Raw genomic sequence first — 14,756 nt, forward strand, 5'->3', positions numbered from 1 at the left:
AGGTGTGAAAAAAGAGAAAGTATCTAACACTGTATGTTACAACAGACTAATTGCTGGATACACAGTATCCACAAAACTAACTGATTGGTTTTTCTCATCGTGGTGTGGCTAGAGGCAACGGTTACAGTGACAGTGGACTCTTAATGTTGAACTGAAACGCGTGGAGGCTGGCAGGTGTGAGGAGGAAAAGATTTTCAATTAAGTGGTCATTTGTGCCCTCGAATGAAAAACGATTCCCGCGCTGAATTATTCGCTTACAAAACTGAGTAATTTTTACCCTCAAAATACTTCATTTATATCCTTTAAATTAATAATTCCTCCCCTCCAAATTAAAAACGTATGGACCAAAATTTCCTCAGACTAATAGCGCTGTGTTATCGCCTTCAGTTCTTTTCTCCCCGCCACTCTCAGCTCACATTTAATGACATTTCTTTTTAGCTCTTGCACTCAGATATGTGGATTTTGGCTTCGGTCTGTGAAACAGAAAAGAGGAAATGAAGTAATCTGAGATTATTTAATACAAATGTAGTGCATTTCTGCAAACCAAGGTCTCATATGTAGCACATCAATGTTGCTGATAAAGTGATATAAGCTGACTCTGTCACTGTGGAATGGACGGGATGGCGCGACACCGAGGCAAGATGGCTGCCAAGCTGCAGACTACTGTTTTACCAGTTGTTTTGGGTGACCATCAGCAAGTGTTTGTAGCACTTAACCTTGAGCCCCTTTTTACACTGCCAGATTTTCGGCGAATGTTGGGCCGTTTTGCCGGCCAGCTGCGAACTCTTACACACACAGAGGCAGAATGGCGAGTTGATCCGAGGTGCCCAATTTTCCGCCTCGTAGGGTAGTCATATTGGCGGAACCCTTTTAGTTTAAACAGACTGAGGCGGCTTTCCACAATGGGAGGGGCTGTTGAAGACGCCGCACGTGCGAGCCACTGGCGGTGGATAAACAGGAAACAGCTGATAGCAGGAATTAGTGAGCAGCTAGTAGCAAGAGGGAAATGCAAACCTGACAGACACTGTAAAGATGAGCAACTGGGGAGACAAGGAATTGTGCGCCCTCCTTGCCCTCGCAAACGAAGAGGCCATTAACTGTCAGATGACGGGGATGGTGAAGAACGGGCCAGCTTACAAGAGAATCGCCGCCTGACTAGCCATGGCTTCCCTCCCATGTCACTGTTTACATCACGCGCTGAGCTACACGTTTTGTTACTTGCTCACGCCCCCCATTGCCCTAAAAAAGGCACATTCTGTATAAACAAAAGTAGGCAGGTGGCATTTTGCTGCACTCCCCGATTTATGATTGGGCTTTCCTGCAAATTTCCACAATTCCTGTTTTTAAAAAGGGCTTTGGTGTTTTGTTTCTGAAATCTGAGTGTTTTTTGCAACACATTGTGACGTTTTCCAGCTGTGTCTTGGCACCGAACCAGGGTGATTTGCACTGAACCTGGGTGTTTTTAGCGACACCTTGCAGCGTTTGTCAGTGGCGTTTCAACCACTGATTTTCACTGACCTTTTCCAGTGACTTTTGTGCCACCAAACATGGGTGTCAAGTCAAAACGTGACCTTTTCATAGCCATAACCAAGTGGTTTTTGTGCCTATATCTCACCACAACTTCACCACAGCGTTGTTAAGACATGTAAGGTGTCGACGTTTGTAATGTAACGTATCTGTAGTTTGTAGAAACGTACAATACGAACATTTTTTCTGGCATTTTTTTTTTCAACAGATGAGCAAATGTAAATGAATGTTAATGAATGTAAAAAATAATCCCAGCGTTTTTAGGTGGTGAAGGTATGAAGTAATGCTACTAATATGAATGACAGAAATATCAATTCATTATTTGATGAAATAATAACCCGAGATCGTAGATTACATTGACCGGATCTCACATAGACTTTAGTTTACTCATCACAGAGAGAACTACTCAGCCTGTGAAGATGATGTGTGATGTGTTCTGAGTCTCTGGAGGAACTATCTGATAAAGTTGTGAGAAATAACCATGATGATGTCATCGGACTTGGGCCTAAAGACCAGCAGTGAGGAGTCTGAAAGAAATGGACGGGCAGGAATAATAACAATAATAATAAAAAACACTATTGAAATGCTTTATGGTATTTGTAGGATCCTGTGTTTGAGGAGGTTAAGGCTGTACTTGAGACTTGTATTTGAGGCCTCTGTATCTATATCAATATTTTTGCTATTCTTGTAAAATTATAACTTAGACATTAAAACGTAATGCATACTACTGATGTGACTTTGGGTTTTTGAATGACAATTTAATAACTTCTATTGTGCTGTACCAGTGAGCAGGCACTACAGCTCTCCTTCAGCAGTAAAACCAGCAGGAATGGTTTCATCTCTTTGCATGTAAAGGCTATCACTGTTGCTGAGAGTGACGGGTGCAAAACAGGGTTGGGCAGCAGTCTGTATTTTCTTATCGTCATATTGTCATTACCAGAGATTGCAGATAGCCGACGCGATTGCCTTGGACGACAGACAGGGGGAGGGGCTCGAACTTTTCCCTGCGATCGCTCATTGTAAATGTCAGTATAGCCGATCTCACAGCTCAGCTGCTGTCATTAGTCAGACATTAGTCAGACAATGTAGTGATAAAATAATAACAGCCTGGTGATGCTGCTGGATAAGGTAGCATTTAGGAGCCGTGATCAAATTTCACACTACCTCTGACAACGGAGAAACATGTAAATGACAGCTAGATTGTGAATTTGGCTGTGTTACATAGCCTATAATCACTTCTCAAACAGGAAGAAGCAGCTTGGCTGTGTAATAGTCTTGGAACAAATGAAATGCATGATTAAAAACTCATTTAAAGTCAACTGTCAGTAACTAGAGGCATTTATATACATTCACAAGTGGATTTGACGCTTCAGAGATGCAAGGTTTTCAGGGGGAAAAACAGATGACGCATAAAGAGAGGGCCGTGGTTACATGTGACGCACAGGCTTTGGATGTTGGTGAATGGCCGAAATGGAGAATGGAGATGCAGGGTTTTATCAGATTGCACAGCGCACTTGTAACGATTGGCAGATGATAAGGGATCACAAAAACAGGTTGCTTTAAATTAGAGAGCAGAGTGACGTTTGCTGATTAAAAGTGATCAGCAGCAAACATGCAACTCCTCCAGAAACTCCTGAATGCAGATTTTGGACTTTATTTGCTTGTAAAATTTCCTAAATATTGGCAGGGGGCAAAAACAATTGCTCTTCAATCGTCGATAGTCGAGCTGGTTCGGCACAAGTCTAGTGGAAAAGATATGTTTACCGCATGTTCCTGCTTGGACAACATGACTACTGATCTCAGCAGGAGCGCTACAAAGCTCCTCATCTTGCTCTCCTTCTCTTTCCCTCTCAGCTCGACCAGTGCTGAGTTTCAGAATTTGCCCCGAGAGAACAGGACACCTCACTCTGTTTATTCCATCTCTGCTGGTGGTCGATTTTTCATTCCAGAAATAACCGGTACGAGAGCGCCCCCGGTGTATTTTCTGTACGGACGCCACTTTACACGACATCAAAGAGGGCAAGTGAATCACACACCACCACCAACCCCCCTCCTGCCCCCCCCACACACACACACACTACCACCAACACTGACTGCTCTGAAACTCGGCCACTGTCTCACCGAAACATCTTTAGCCACAGAAAACTTGTGCTGCTTTAGTCGAGGAAGAGTAACCCTCTTGATTTAAAAAAAAAAACATTTTTCTTTACCTCATGTTAGGCATGGACACATCCCTGAACTTTTGTAGGAAATTTTGTCTCTATATACAATAGCTGTGTTATGACAGTGATTCACAAAAGCAATAGTGTAATAGTAAAACTACATTTGTGACATTTTTTTTAATGACAAACACAAATATTCTACGACTTCTACACCCTGATAGCACATCAGACTTTTTTTTTTTCTTCCCGGACTTTGTTAAAAACAATTAAAAGACCATCAGCAATCAATCCAAACAAATACATAAACTGTACTTGGTGTTTTTGTATGATTGTATAAAAAAAAACTGTGTAGTATGAACTAACTTAATGGGTAAGTGTTTGTTTTATTGCCTTTCTACTGTACTTACAGACTAAACCGGAACAGAAAAAAGCACGAGGACTTCACAATAAATAGGAAAATACATTTTGCCTGGCAAAATACCAAAATCCACTTCTACGCTCCGTTCAAATATTTTACTGTACACCCGTGTTGGCTGCTACAATTGAATTAGGTGACTTATTAAAAAACAAACATTAATTATTAAACCGTCCCTATCCAAACACTAAAAGATGAGTGCTTCTTTAACGTTTCTTTTTTTAAAACTCTCCTCCACAGTCTGAGACGATGCATCCGACTCCTTTTTAACCTGAGAGGAAGGTTAAGTCATCAAAGGCCCGCCCCGTACCCCCACGCCATCGGCAACCGTCTCCTAGCAACAACATCCTTCTCGTTTTCCTCTCCGTCGGCCTATAAGCGATGCGTCGCTCCCAGATCTTCTCGGAAACCTCTTCCACTTTGACGTGAGATTAAATCATGTTACATGTCGGGGGTTATGTGATGGTTTTCCTGAACACAAAAAAAATGTTAAAAGTCTGTAAACTTTTGAGAGATCCTGCTGTGCTTCTTTGCCATTCAAGCCGACGAGCGTACTGATTGTGTAGTTTGTGTTCTGTGTGTGTATATGTTTGAAAGCATGTATGTGTGCATGTCTTTAACACAAATAAATGTTTAATATCTGCATACTGTGAACGGTAGCGAGGCAAACAGGTAAGAGACTCTTTCATCTCGGGGTGCCGCGACAATCGGCACCCACCAGAAAGTCAAGAATCACTCAGGTTGGCAATTCAAAAAACAACAAAGGCTTCAGTGTCGAAGTCCTGTCCTCTCTCTTTTCACCGAGAGAGATTGTCAGTATTTTCTTTTTCTTTTTTAAAAAGTGCTCCTTGAGGGGAGGGGTTGCAGGGTAGGGCGGCCTGTGGTCCAATCAGGGCAGTCCATTCCTAGGGGGAATCCTCAGACTGGGCGCTATAAAGACAAGATGGCAGCCAGGAGTATGAGGGCGGAGCTGAGCAGGGTGACTGAAGTCTGGCGTCGACCGGCGGAGTTAACATCCCTTCGAGCCGGCTCTGGCGACTCGTGACCGATGCCGTCTGAAGGGAAAGAGATGAAAATGATTGATGGTTACATTAGCTTAGCAGAGACACGGGAAACAGCAACAAATGGAGGTCATGTTCTCACAATGAAGAAGACACTTTTGAATAAAAGTCCAACATAAATCTGCAGACTACATTGAATTTAAAGCCTATCCCAGCTGTCACTGGGCGAGAGGCGGGGTACACCCTGGACAGGGCTGACACATAAAGAAAGACAACCATTCACGCTCACATTCACACCTACGGACAATTTAGAGTCACCAATTAACCTGCATGTTTTGGACTGTGGGAGGAAGCCGGAGTACCTGGAGAAAACCCACGCTGACACAGGGAGAACATGCAAACTCTGCACAGAAGGGCTCTTCCACCCACGGTTCGAACCAGGAACCATCTTACTGTGAGGCGACAGTGCTAACCACGACACCACTGTGCAGCCCAGGCCCATTTTTGGGGGCAAAAATCTTTTTCATAGCACTTTTACATTAAGCCTAAATAATCAGAGACTGATTTCACTTTCACGCTGTGCTACATTCCTGTTAATGTATAAGTCTTCATCATCAAATCTGCATCAAAATAAGAGTGGTCCTTATTAACAGTGCATCTCCTAAAAGCAAAAAAATGGAACCAAATAAACTGTTTATTGGACACATATCTTTGACCAAATGGAATGTGATTTCATTGATTATTTTGGTCTGTCTTGGCTGGTATGGATGTCTGCGTTAATGCTGGACAAAGACAAAGACTCAGCGAGGTCATATCACAGTTAATTATGTTAATTTAATTGTGGCAAGCCAGCATCGGGATCATGATTAATATTTGTTTGTGTGGCCCTTTTTCTCGAACGCCTCTGGTTTGGACTTTGTTTGTGTTATTGTGTGACTAACAATCAAGGTAGTGAAGGTGCACACCAGCAGCTCCTGTGTTCAACGTTTTTGTCAATGGAGTCTGGTTTTGACAAGAACATTATGTTCCCTTCCTCGTCAGAAAGGGCTGTCTGTTTGGGAAGAACTGAACATACGACTGAATAAATGAGACTTGGATTGCACTGCACGAGTTGTGTGAGAGTTTGTTAACAGACGTTCTGATATAGTTTTGCTGTTGCTGAACGTGGACCCCTATGACTTTAATTTATTCATCATTTTCTCCATTTTTGGGTCCTATGTAACTGTGGAGGCATGCAAAAAAGTTTTCCTTACAATTCAACTAAACACTTGGTGAATAATTGATATACAAACGGTCATTTGAGGCGCTCCTTTAACTGAGTTATTGTGTCTGCATATAAAAATGACTGTTAAACATTTCAGACTTCATGATTACATGATAGTTTACAGTACGTGCTCTATACTAAGTGTCATATCAATTTATAAATCATGGCGTATAAAATAAAAACACTCAAAAGGAAATGAAAAGAGAAGAATTTTATCAGCAGACATAACACAAACATCATGTGCTGTATATTCCCACCAACCTCTGGGTTCTAGAGAGTTGTGACTGTTGTCCTCAAAATCGACCCCTTCCTGCACGGTCCCAGAGTTTTTCACACAATTGTCTTTGCAAAACAAAGAGGAGAAAAGATATGTGAAGATTAGAGAAGTCGAACGTCACTCGTCCACAGCCTGACCACAAGCTGGTGCACAACAGAATGGAGAACTGGGCAGAGTAGACTCAACAATCTGAGACTCACTTTGAGGCCTGACGAAGACTTTGAGTCGAAGGCAGCTCCTTCTTCCCTTGTCGTCAGTGATGGAGGCTGTGGAGACATCGTACAGAGTTAAGAACAAGACACTTTTTATGTGTTTCCTGCACTTTCCAATTTCAAAATACCTTTTTTTATATATAATCTAAGGCTGCATGATTATGGTTTAAAATAACAGCGGTCATATTTTGCTCAGTAATGAGATCATGGTGAGTCATGGTGAGTCAATCTCTGGAAACAACCAAACGGTTTGTTAAAGCAAAAGAAATTACATTTTAATTTGACAAGATTTTACTTATCCATATTTTACTTTATAAACATACAATAGCCTGTAAAGGACATCGATTTAAATGTATAAACCTCAGGACACAAATCTGACACTCCAAAGTATCAGTATCCCCACATCACCATTAGTTCTTGTACGGCTCATTAGCATTTGAGAACTTTGGCTACTTTTGTTGATGAATATAAATAAAGTAAGAAAAAAAAAAAGAAAGTATCAAACGGTGTTTTTGTATTGAGACCAAAAACTTTTCAAGATACTCTTGCCAAGATATCGTATAAAAATGACACCCAGCCCTACCAATATGTATACTATGACATATCAAAATATTTCTGGATATTTTTCCATCCAGTTTAGCATGCAATCAGATTGTCTATGTTAATACCTTAACTAAATAATCGAATCAATGCTGTACCTGTGGCGTAGGCTCTGCATCTGTGTAGAGCCTACGCCGTACCCTATGCTGTAGCTTGACATGCACCTCCCCAGAAATGTAACTACACCTTGCAGTGAAGCAGACCTCCTGTCTATTTTTGTAAGCTGAAACCATTTCCCTCAGTGGAAAAAGCTTTTGCTAGGCTAATTTATATAATGTAAAATGCCATAGGCTTGCGCTAAAAATATTAGCATGTTGTATTTGTGGGCAAAATGTGTCCAGCAAAAGACAAATGCTTCGTCTCTCTGTTAAGCCACGTTCAATGTGTGTTTTGAATCAATTAAACTTTACAGCACTTCACAGAAACCCGGCCCCTAGTTAGTGTTTTGGAGGTGTAACTGCAGAGTGACACAGACACACCACCGCACAAGTATAAATGCTCACAAGGGTGTCGGCCACATGCATAAGCTACAGCATAGGCTTTGCATAGAGCTGACACACAAGTATAAATCCTGCTTAAGATGAAATTTATGTTTCAACAATGCTGTGGATCATATGGTTAGATTTGGGCACAAAAACCACTTGGTTATAATTAGGAAAAGATCATGTTTTGGCTTAAAATATCCAGTTTTGGCAGCACAATACCTCCTGGAAATGCAGTGATGTCTCTGTAAAATAAAGCCACTCTTTGTGGCACTATCCCCAGTGGAAAAACCGGTCTCAAACAGCTTGGTGGGCATTTCGCATCAGTTTCATGCCATCCACTGTCCCTTCCACCTCCCCATTGACAAAGTGAGCTCATACTCTGTGTCATTGTATGAACGTATATATTCAACGTTTCTGTGGTTTGCTGAAACATAAAATTCCAACATTTTCTTCTGGCGACTGGACTGTTTGGACCTAATTTGACTTCAAAAGTTTCCTTTCCATTTAACAACCATAAATTTATAATGTCAGTCTTGTAAGACGGCACGCTGCATGTTGGACCTTGACCAATCATAAACTGTCCCTCCACCAAGTCGAGGCAAGACTTTGACTCAATATGATCACCTGATAACATCCCGAAAAGCAAAAATATTTTGCGGTCTGCCAGTTTTGTGATCCGAGCCACAAGCTCAATATTCTCCATTCACATTCATTTCATGTCTTCACCCAAGACCTCCTCACTCTGTAAAATCTACCTTCATTCATAAACATCAGCTAAACAGTAAAAATGAACAATCTGACAAGGTCGATTGTTTCTCCATCAGAGGTATTCCACATTTATCTCCTTTAAATACTGTCTGAAGAGCTTTATCTCACCTTCTGAGCTCCCCTCTCATCCTCATGTGAAAGCGCTTCTGCTCCATATTTTATGATATGAAACAACTCAATGTCACCCTCATATTTCCAAGTCTAATTTGGCCAGGGGCAGTCATTTCTGCAGATGAGTGGCACGCTGTTATGCTCACCTACAAAATCTCATTTCCTCTGTTTCCTGATTGTGAAAGGCAAAGATTAAAAACTTTTTCGTGGGATTGCTGTGATTGTTTTGCGAAGCTAACAAAACTAATTAGTTTTCAAGTAGTGCAGGGGACCAAGTCGCTAATAGAGCGCTGAGGGTGTCTCCAGCTGTGACGAATGACTTGAACGTCTGTCTGCACTTTTGTCAAGAACATTTTTATGTTCTGTCTGACCTTATGTTCATCCCACTATAGATATCCTCTTTTCTTTTTCTAACGTTTCCTCATGGGCCTCCATATACCGACCCCTGTCATTTCCTGCTGCCTGCCGAGTCTTTCAATCTGTGATTAATCTGACTGCACACAAACACACGCACAACCTGGAGTGTGTTTGGATGTCCGCGACCGTGTGTTGGATACGTATGCACGCATGTATGTAGTTGTGGTTGCATCTGTGCACAGACATGTCCACAGTTTGTCCACAGACACTCCTCTATCCTTCCGCCCAGACGCTCCGTGTGATGGATTCTAGCCGTGCGGTGAATTCCTGATAAAAGAAAACCATGTCAGTGTTTCCACTGCCGCCGATGACTCTGGCTCTTATTTCAAAAGCCACTTTATCAGATGCCGCGCGGCTGTGAGAGGAGATAAAAATCATCTTTAAAACTTCACCATGAGAGGAATATTGGAAGTGAAGCAGCAGAGGGAGGAAATAAACGAGAGAGAACCGGTGTCAATCATGCTGCTTCTGTCTGTGTCAGCGGGTATCGAGTAACTTACCTCACACCCCGACGGTGGCTGGAACAGACGGGAGAACTCACTGTCTCAGTTTCTCTCTGAACTCAACTGGCCGAAACCCTGTCTTTGTCTTTCTTTATGCCTCTCATGCTCCTTGTGTTTCCTTGGCTGTCGTTATGTCTCTTTAACTTTCTTTGACTGCTATAAAGTGAACTTCTGCAGTCCCGCACGAACGTATATATAAAGACACATCATAGGACAAAAGAGCCCATTGTCCCAAGCTCTGATCTGGGAGATTTTATTAGTCTAATGAAAATCTTTTGATTCTTTCTCAATAGAATCATTAATTGTTCAGTCCACCTGTTCTCAACCAATGGGCCGGAGACTTTAAAGGGTCCTTCAGGGAGTTCTGGGGCATTCCTACAAAAATAGGAACTTGTTTGTCACTATTCAATTCACTACAGAGGTGAGCCCAATGTGAGTAAGAGTCACAAGGTTGACAATTCTGATCAGAGGTTTCACTTCCTCTGCGGTTATTACCTCCGTCAAGGTTATGTTTTCGCCGGCGTTGGTCTGTTTGTCTGCAAAATAACTTGAAAAGTTCTTAACGGATTTTGATGAAATTTTCAGGAAGGGTTGATAATGGGACAAGGAACAGATGATAAAATTTTGGTGGTGATCAGTTGAAGCAAAGTGGATAAAATAATAAAATGGAAATGGAAATCTGAGCTGCTTGGCGGAGGTCTTTGCTCTCCGAGTGCTCTCAAACTGTAGTTGACAGCAATGGTGCCATACACATGCCGTGTTTTTTGCACCTTCAAGTTAATTGTTATCATTGTAGACATGTGGCAGACGTGCTCAAACGCCAGAACGGTGCACACGTGTTCTCAAGCACCCATTTTTCAGGCCGCGACGGCTGCCCTTAGAGATAAACCGAGTTCAACTGTTGGAAGGCAGCAGTGCGTACCACATGTCATGTGACGAGGAACAACCAATTGCAGCCAACAGATATCTTCCCTAGGACGATATGCACACACACTTATAAACAGTATCTGGAAGGAGATCAGCTCTGCATTCAGGATTTCAGGTAAACGGGATATGGTACCGTGCTTGTTGAGGTTGCTACGCAACCTCAGATGCAACCTGCTGCGGGGCTCTTGGCACAAAAAAGGCACAAAAGTAGCATCCAGCGCTCGTGTTTTCCAGGAGTTAACACTGCGGCATATGTACAGCCCCTATAGAATTCTGGTAACGGGGCTTTCAAATCAGGATCCCAAGCCCGGATCCCTAAAGTCCACTTCATTTGATTTGTGTGAACACTGTTTTGTACCAGGGCCCAGTTCATGTGCACTCTGGTACGGTTTGCATCAGGTGTGAACACCAACTGTACCAAAGCACGGAGGCGGGCTGCTATGTAACATGTCCACAATGAGTTTTTAACCAGTTACACACCAGTCTCATTTCAATACTGATGCCTTTATCTCAGACGGCACTCACGGTGAGACCCAGATCGAGCCTCACTTCCAACCTGCAGGGAGGTGGAGAGCTCCGAGCCCGACTGCAGCAGCTCCTCCTCCTGCCAGGAGCAGAGCTTCAAAGTGCTGCTCCGCCATTCACAGGGCAGCAGTGTCCATCTGTGGCCTTTTCTAAACTGTAGCATGACAAAAACGTCGCGTAGATGATGATGCAAGTACTCGGGTACAGACCAACATCACTAATGTGAAAGCTGAGTGTCAGAGGAGGGGAGAGGGGGCACAATCATAATCACAGCTCATATGAAAACATCCTTAATCACATTTAACAATCAAAATCTTTTCAGATGGAGGTCCTTGGAGCAAAATGTTACCAGAAAGCAGCAAAAAATGTCATGTCTTCAAACTGCTTATTTTGTTCAACCAATGGACCAAAAAAAAGAGATGAAACAGCAAGTTCATCATTTGTATGTAGCCAAGAGTCACGGAAAATTTCCACCACAGTCACTAAATCACTGTACAAGATATATTAAACTGCAGGTAACCATAGAAACCATACATATGTCTCCCGCTACACTGCTATTAACTTGCAGCTGAAACAGACCGACTACATATGTTGTATGGCGACATATTCAAATCCATCAACTGTTGTGACAAACAAGCTGTTCTCATTATTTCTATGAATAACTTATTGCTCCCGACGCCCCGATACAATCAGAGAAAACCAAAGCCGCGTAGAGACGGTGTTATCTCTGGGATATTGTTTAAAGATCAGAGCTGTGTGTAAAACCCTGCCATGCGCAATCGAGTTATAATTGACGGACGCAGAATTGTGGCGTTTATAAAGTGCAGACCTTTCATTAGGTGTACTGGGAGAATCTGCCGGCCAATCAGCAGTGGACATCCACAAAAAGAAGCAGCTGAGTGTGTGCTGTGAAAAGAGTTAATGGCATCAGCAGGAACAGTAGCTGCAGTTTTTTTAATGGTAAGAGGGGCCAAATTAAAACTATAAAGCCACTGATTTCAATAAAGCACAGCTGCTCTTGCTTTACTTTCGCAAGTGACCGTGGTATGAGTGGGATAATGCACCCAGGGGTGCCATGAGGAGACCTCGTCGTGCAGCATTATCTCTTATGGACAGCTTGTTATTGTTCTGATGTGGTTTTTAATGTAGAGACTGACAGTAGCACATGTTCTTCGTGTGTTTTTAGTACTTATAGGTAATTATTTGTTCATGTACATGGCTGCAGTATTTGTCAGGTGATGTCTACTATAGAGAAAGAAGCTCTTGTCTGTTAATAAAATGTTCTTGTTGCAGCTGTGAACGCTGTGCAGTCTTTTCTTTCTCATGTCTGTGTTCTTATATTTCCCTGATTCTCTGACATTGTGTCACACTGTCTTTCTCTCATCTCTCTTTCTCACCCTCTTTCTCTCCCCACACCACCATCCCTTCGCAGATTCCAACACACACACACACACACACACACACACACACACACACACACACAATTACCCGACTGTCTCTCTTCCTTTCTCTCATGTCTGCCACCGAGGTCAGAGTCTGGGTTTTCTATCCTCGAGCAACGCAGCCGTGCTTCACCATGACTGTAACTCCAGCTCTGCCTGCAACTCTAGACCCAGCGTTAGTCAGGTCATCCGGCCGCCGCCTCACCATGACAACGGTAAACCTCTCGGTCACACATTCAGACACATGTTGCACGTTCAGTCATGCGCTGCGGGGCTCATGATCGCTGCCATCGCACGAACGGGACTGGCAACACGTATCGCAGATCGCTAAACAGGCTGGGGTGCCGGATGATGCCCAGCTTTGGTGTGACTGTGAGGTGAATTAGATGGATCCTGATTTAAATACTTTGGGATCAGATGTTTTTCGTGTTTATCTTGGGAAACAAAGCCCTTTGTCTTTGTTTCAGCCGCTTGAAGCCGAAGGGAAACTGTCGGGGCACTGTGCTGGCGGGGTTCATGTCATTATCGATGTAGATCTGCACTGGCTGTACAGAGCGGGACCCGGGCGTTTGAAGCGCGAGGGCTTTACAGGGAGACAGTCATCTCTCTCACACAGGGAGAGCCAGACTCTCAACTGTCTCCTCTGAAAATTGGATTTCTATCCCCTGAGATTAGGATCAGGCTTTCCCCGCTCCACCGAGGCTCTATTAGAAAAACATGCCGCCCTCTGAGACCACGGAAAGCTTGCGGTGCAGGCCTCGTCGTCATCTCGGTGACCTTTGACCTTTTAGGACCAGCCGTAATACTGATCCCACACCAGGGCCGCTTTCCTCCGGGTGTTTGTCTGTCTGCCAGACGGGCAGGCCCTTAGCCAACTGCAGGTGTCATCTATTTGACGTCGCCCCTCCCCCCTTCTCCCCCCTGCCTGGGGCCGTTGATGATCACAACGGAGGACAAAGGAGTGTCTGTCTTCACCGAGACAAGCAAACATGAACCTCCCATCAATGTCACTTAACAGATTCCAAAACCATATTATATGTACAACACTGGTATTGACTATTAGCTATTGTTGGGCTTTGTTAGACACAGACAACATGTGATTTGACACTGATACAGCAGCTGATGAAACATAGTTCACTGTTGAGCAAACAGCATTTCTAGATGTGGATGATGCTGAAAAAACAAGCATCTGCATCTGGAAAAATATGTTTTCCATGTGTAACAGCAAAACTTACTTTCTAATTGATGCCAATATAAGCTTCAAGGCTCCAAGACAGACTCATTTAGAGAGTCTTTGAGTGAATAACTGATGACACACTGTAAGCATTCAATTAAAATCAAGACAAAGAATACTTTTTTTGCAGAGACAATGTTAAGCTTGCATGGACCTGAAACTGACAGAAAAATATAAGCTACTGCATTTTAAAATGTCTTGTTTTCTGATAAAATTCAAAGTCAAGCCTGTGGATATAAAACTTTTGTTTCAAGCCTAAAATTCTGTTGGTGCGTCGCTAAAAGCGAGCTAAAGCTAAGGATTACTCAGTGCAGATAAAACATTCAGCAACGTAAAGCTGCATTCATCAATAGAAAAAAATGTTTTTTCAGAGACAATGTTAGGCTTGCATAGACAAGGAACTTAAGTACAAAAGATAAGCAACTGCATTAAAAAATAAATTGTTCTTTGATAAAAGTAAAAGGCACAAGCCTGTAGACATAAAAAAAAGTTCATTCCCCCCTAACAGTGAGCTAAAGCTATAAGGATTACACTGTGTAGATATACAACATTCAGCGACTTAAAGCTGCACTCATCAATATTTTTATATTAAAAATGGATGAAATTACAATGTGTAATGTGAAAGGGGTCGCTCATAATGAGGACCCTTCAAAGAATTATCACCTAGCCCACTGTGCAGTTACCCTCAGATCTATAGAGCATTTTAGCCTCTTAGCTAATAGCTTTCTTTTTCTCAGCCCACAACTTCACTGCTTTGGTTCACTCGCATCAACCTGGCTTTCAGCCACAGGGGGCAGCGTTTTTCAGCAAAAGAAAGTTGTCTATTGTTTGGTGCTGGGCGGGTAGCCTAGTGTATCAAAGTTAGCAACTAGCTAGCAGTAGCATT

The 14,756-nt window shown here is 42.8% G+C and overlaps 1 protein-coding gene across 1 annotated transcript in view; it reads right to left on the reverse strand.

The window, feature by feature from the left end:
* Positions 1–4,586: 4,586 nt before the first annotated feature.
* The window catches only part of LOC125906000 (ephrin-A5b-like), a 93,604-nt gene continuing 83,434 nt past the window's right edge, over positions 4,587–14,756 (reverse strand). Inside the window, exons 3-5 of the mRNA XM_049604360.1 lie at positions 6,847–6,912; positions 6,631–6,711; positions 4,587–5,159 (exon numbers count right to left, since the gene is read on the reverse strand). Of these exons, the coding sequence (XP_049460317.1) occupies positions 5,035–5,159; positions 6,631–6,711; positions 6,847–6,912 (272 nt within the window). The 3' untranslated portion in view covers positions 4,587–5,034. The remainder of the gene's footprint in view (positions 5,160–6,630; positions 6,712–6,846; positions 6,913–14,756) is intronic.

This window comes from Epinephelus fuscoguttatus, linkage group LG18, assembly GCF_011397635.1.
Source record: "Epinephelus fuscoguttatus linkage group LG18, E.fuscoguttatus.final_Chr_v1".
NCBI lineage: Eukaryota > Metazoa > Chordata > Actinopteri > Perciformes > Serranidae > Epinephelus > Epinephelus fuscoguttatus.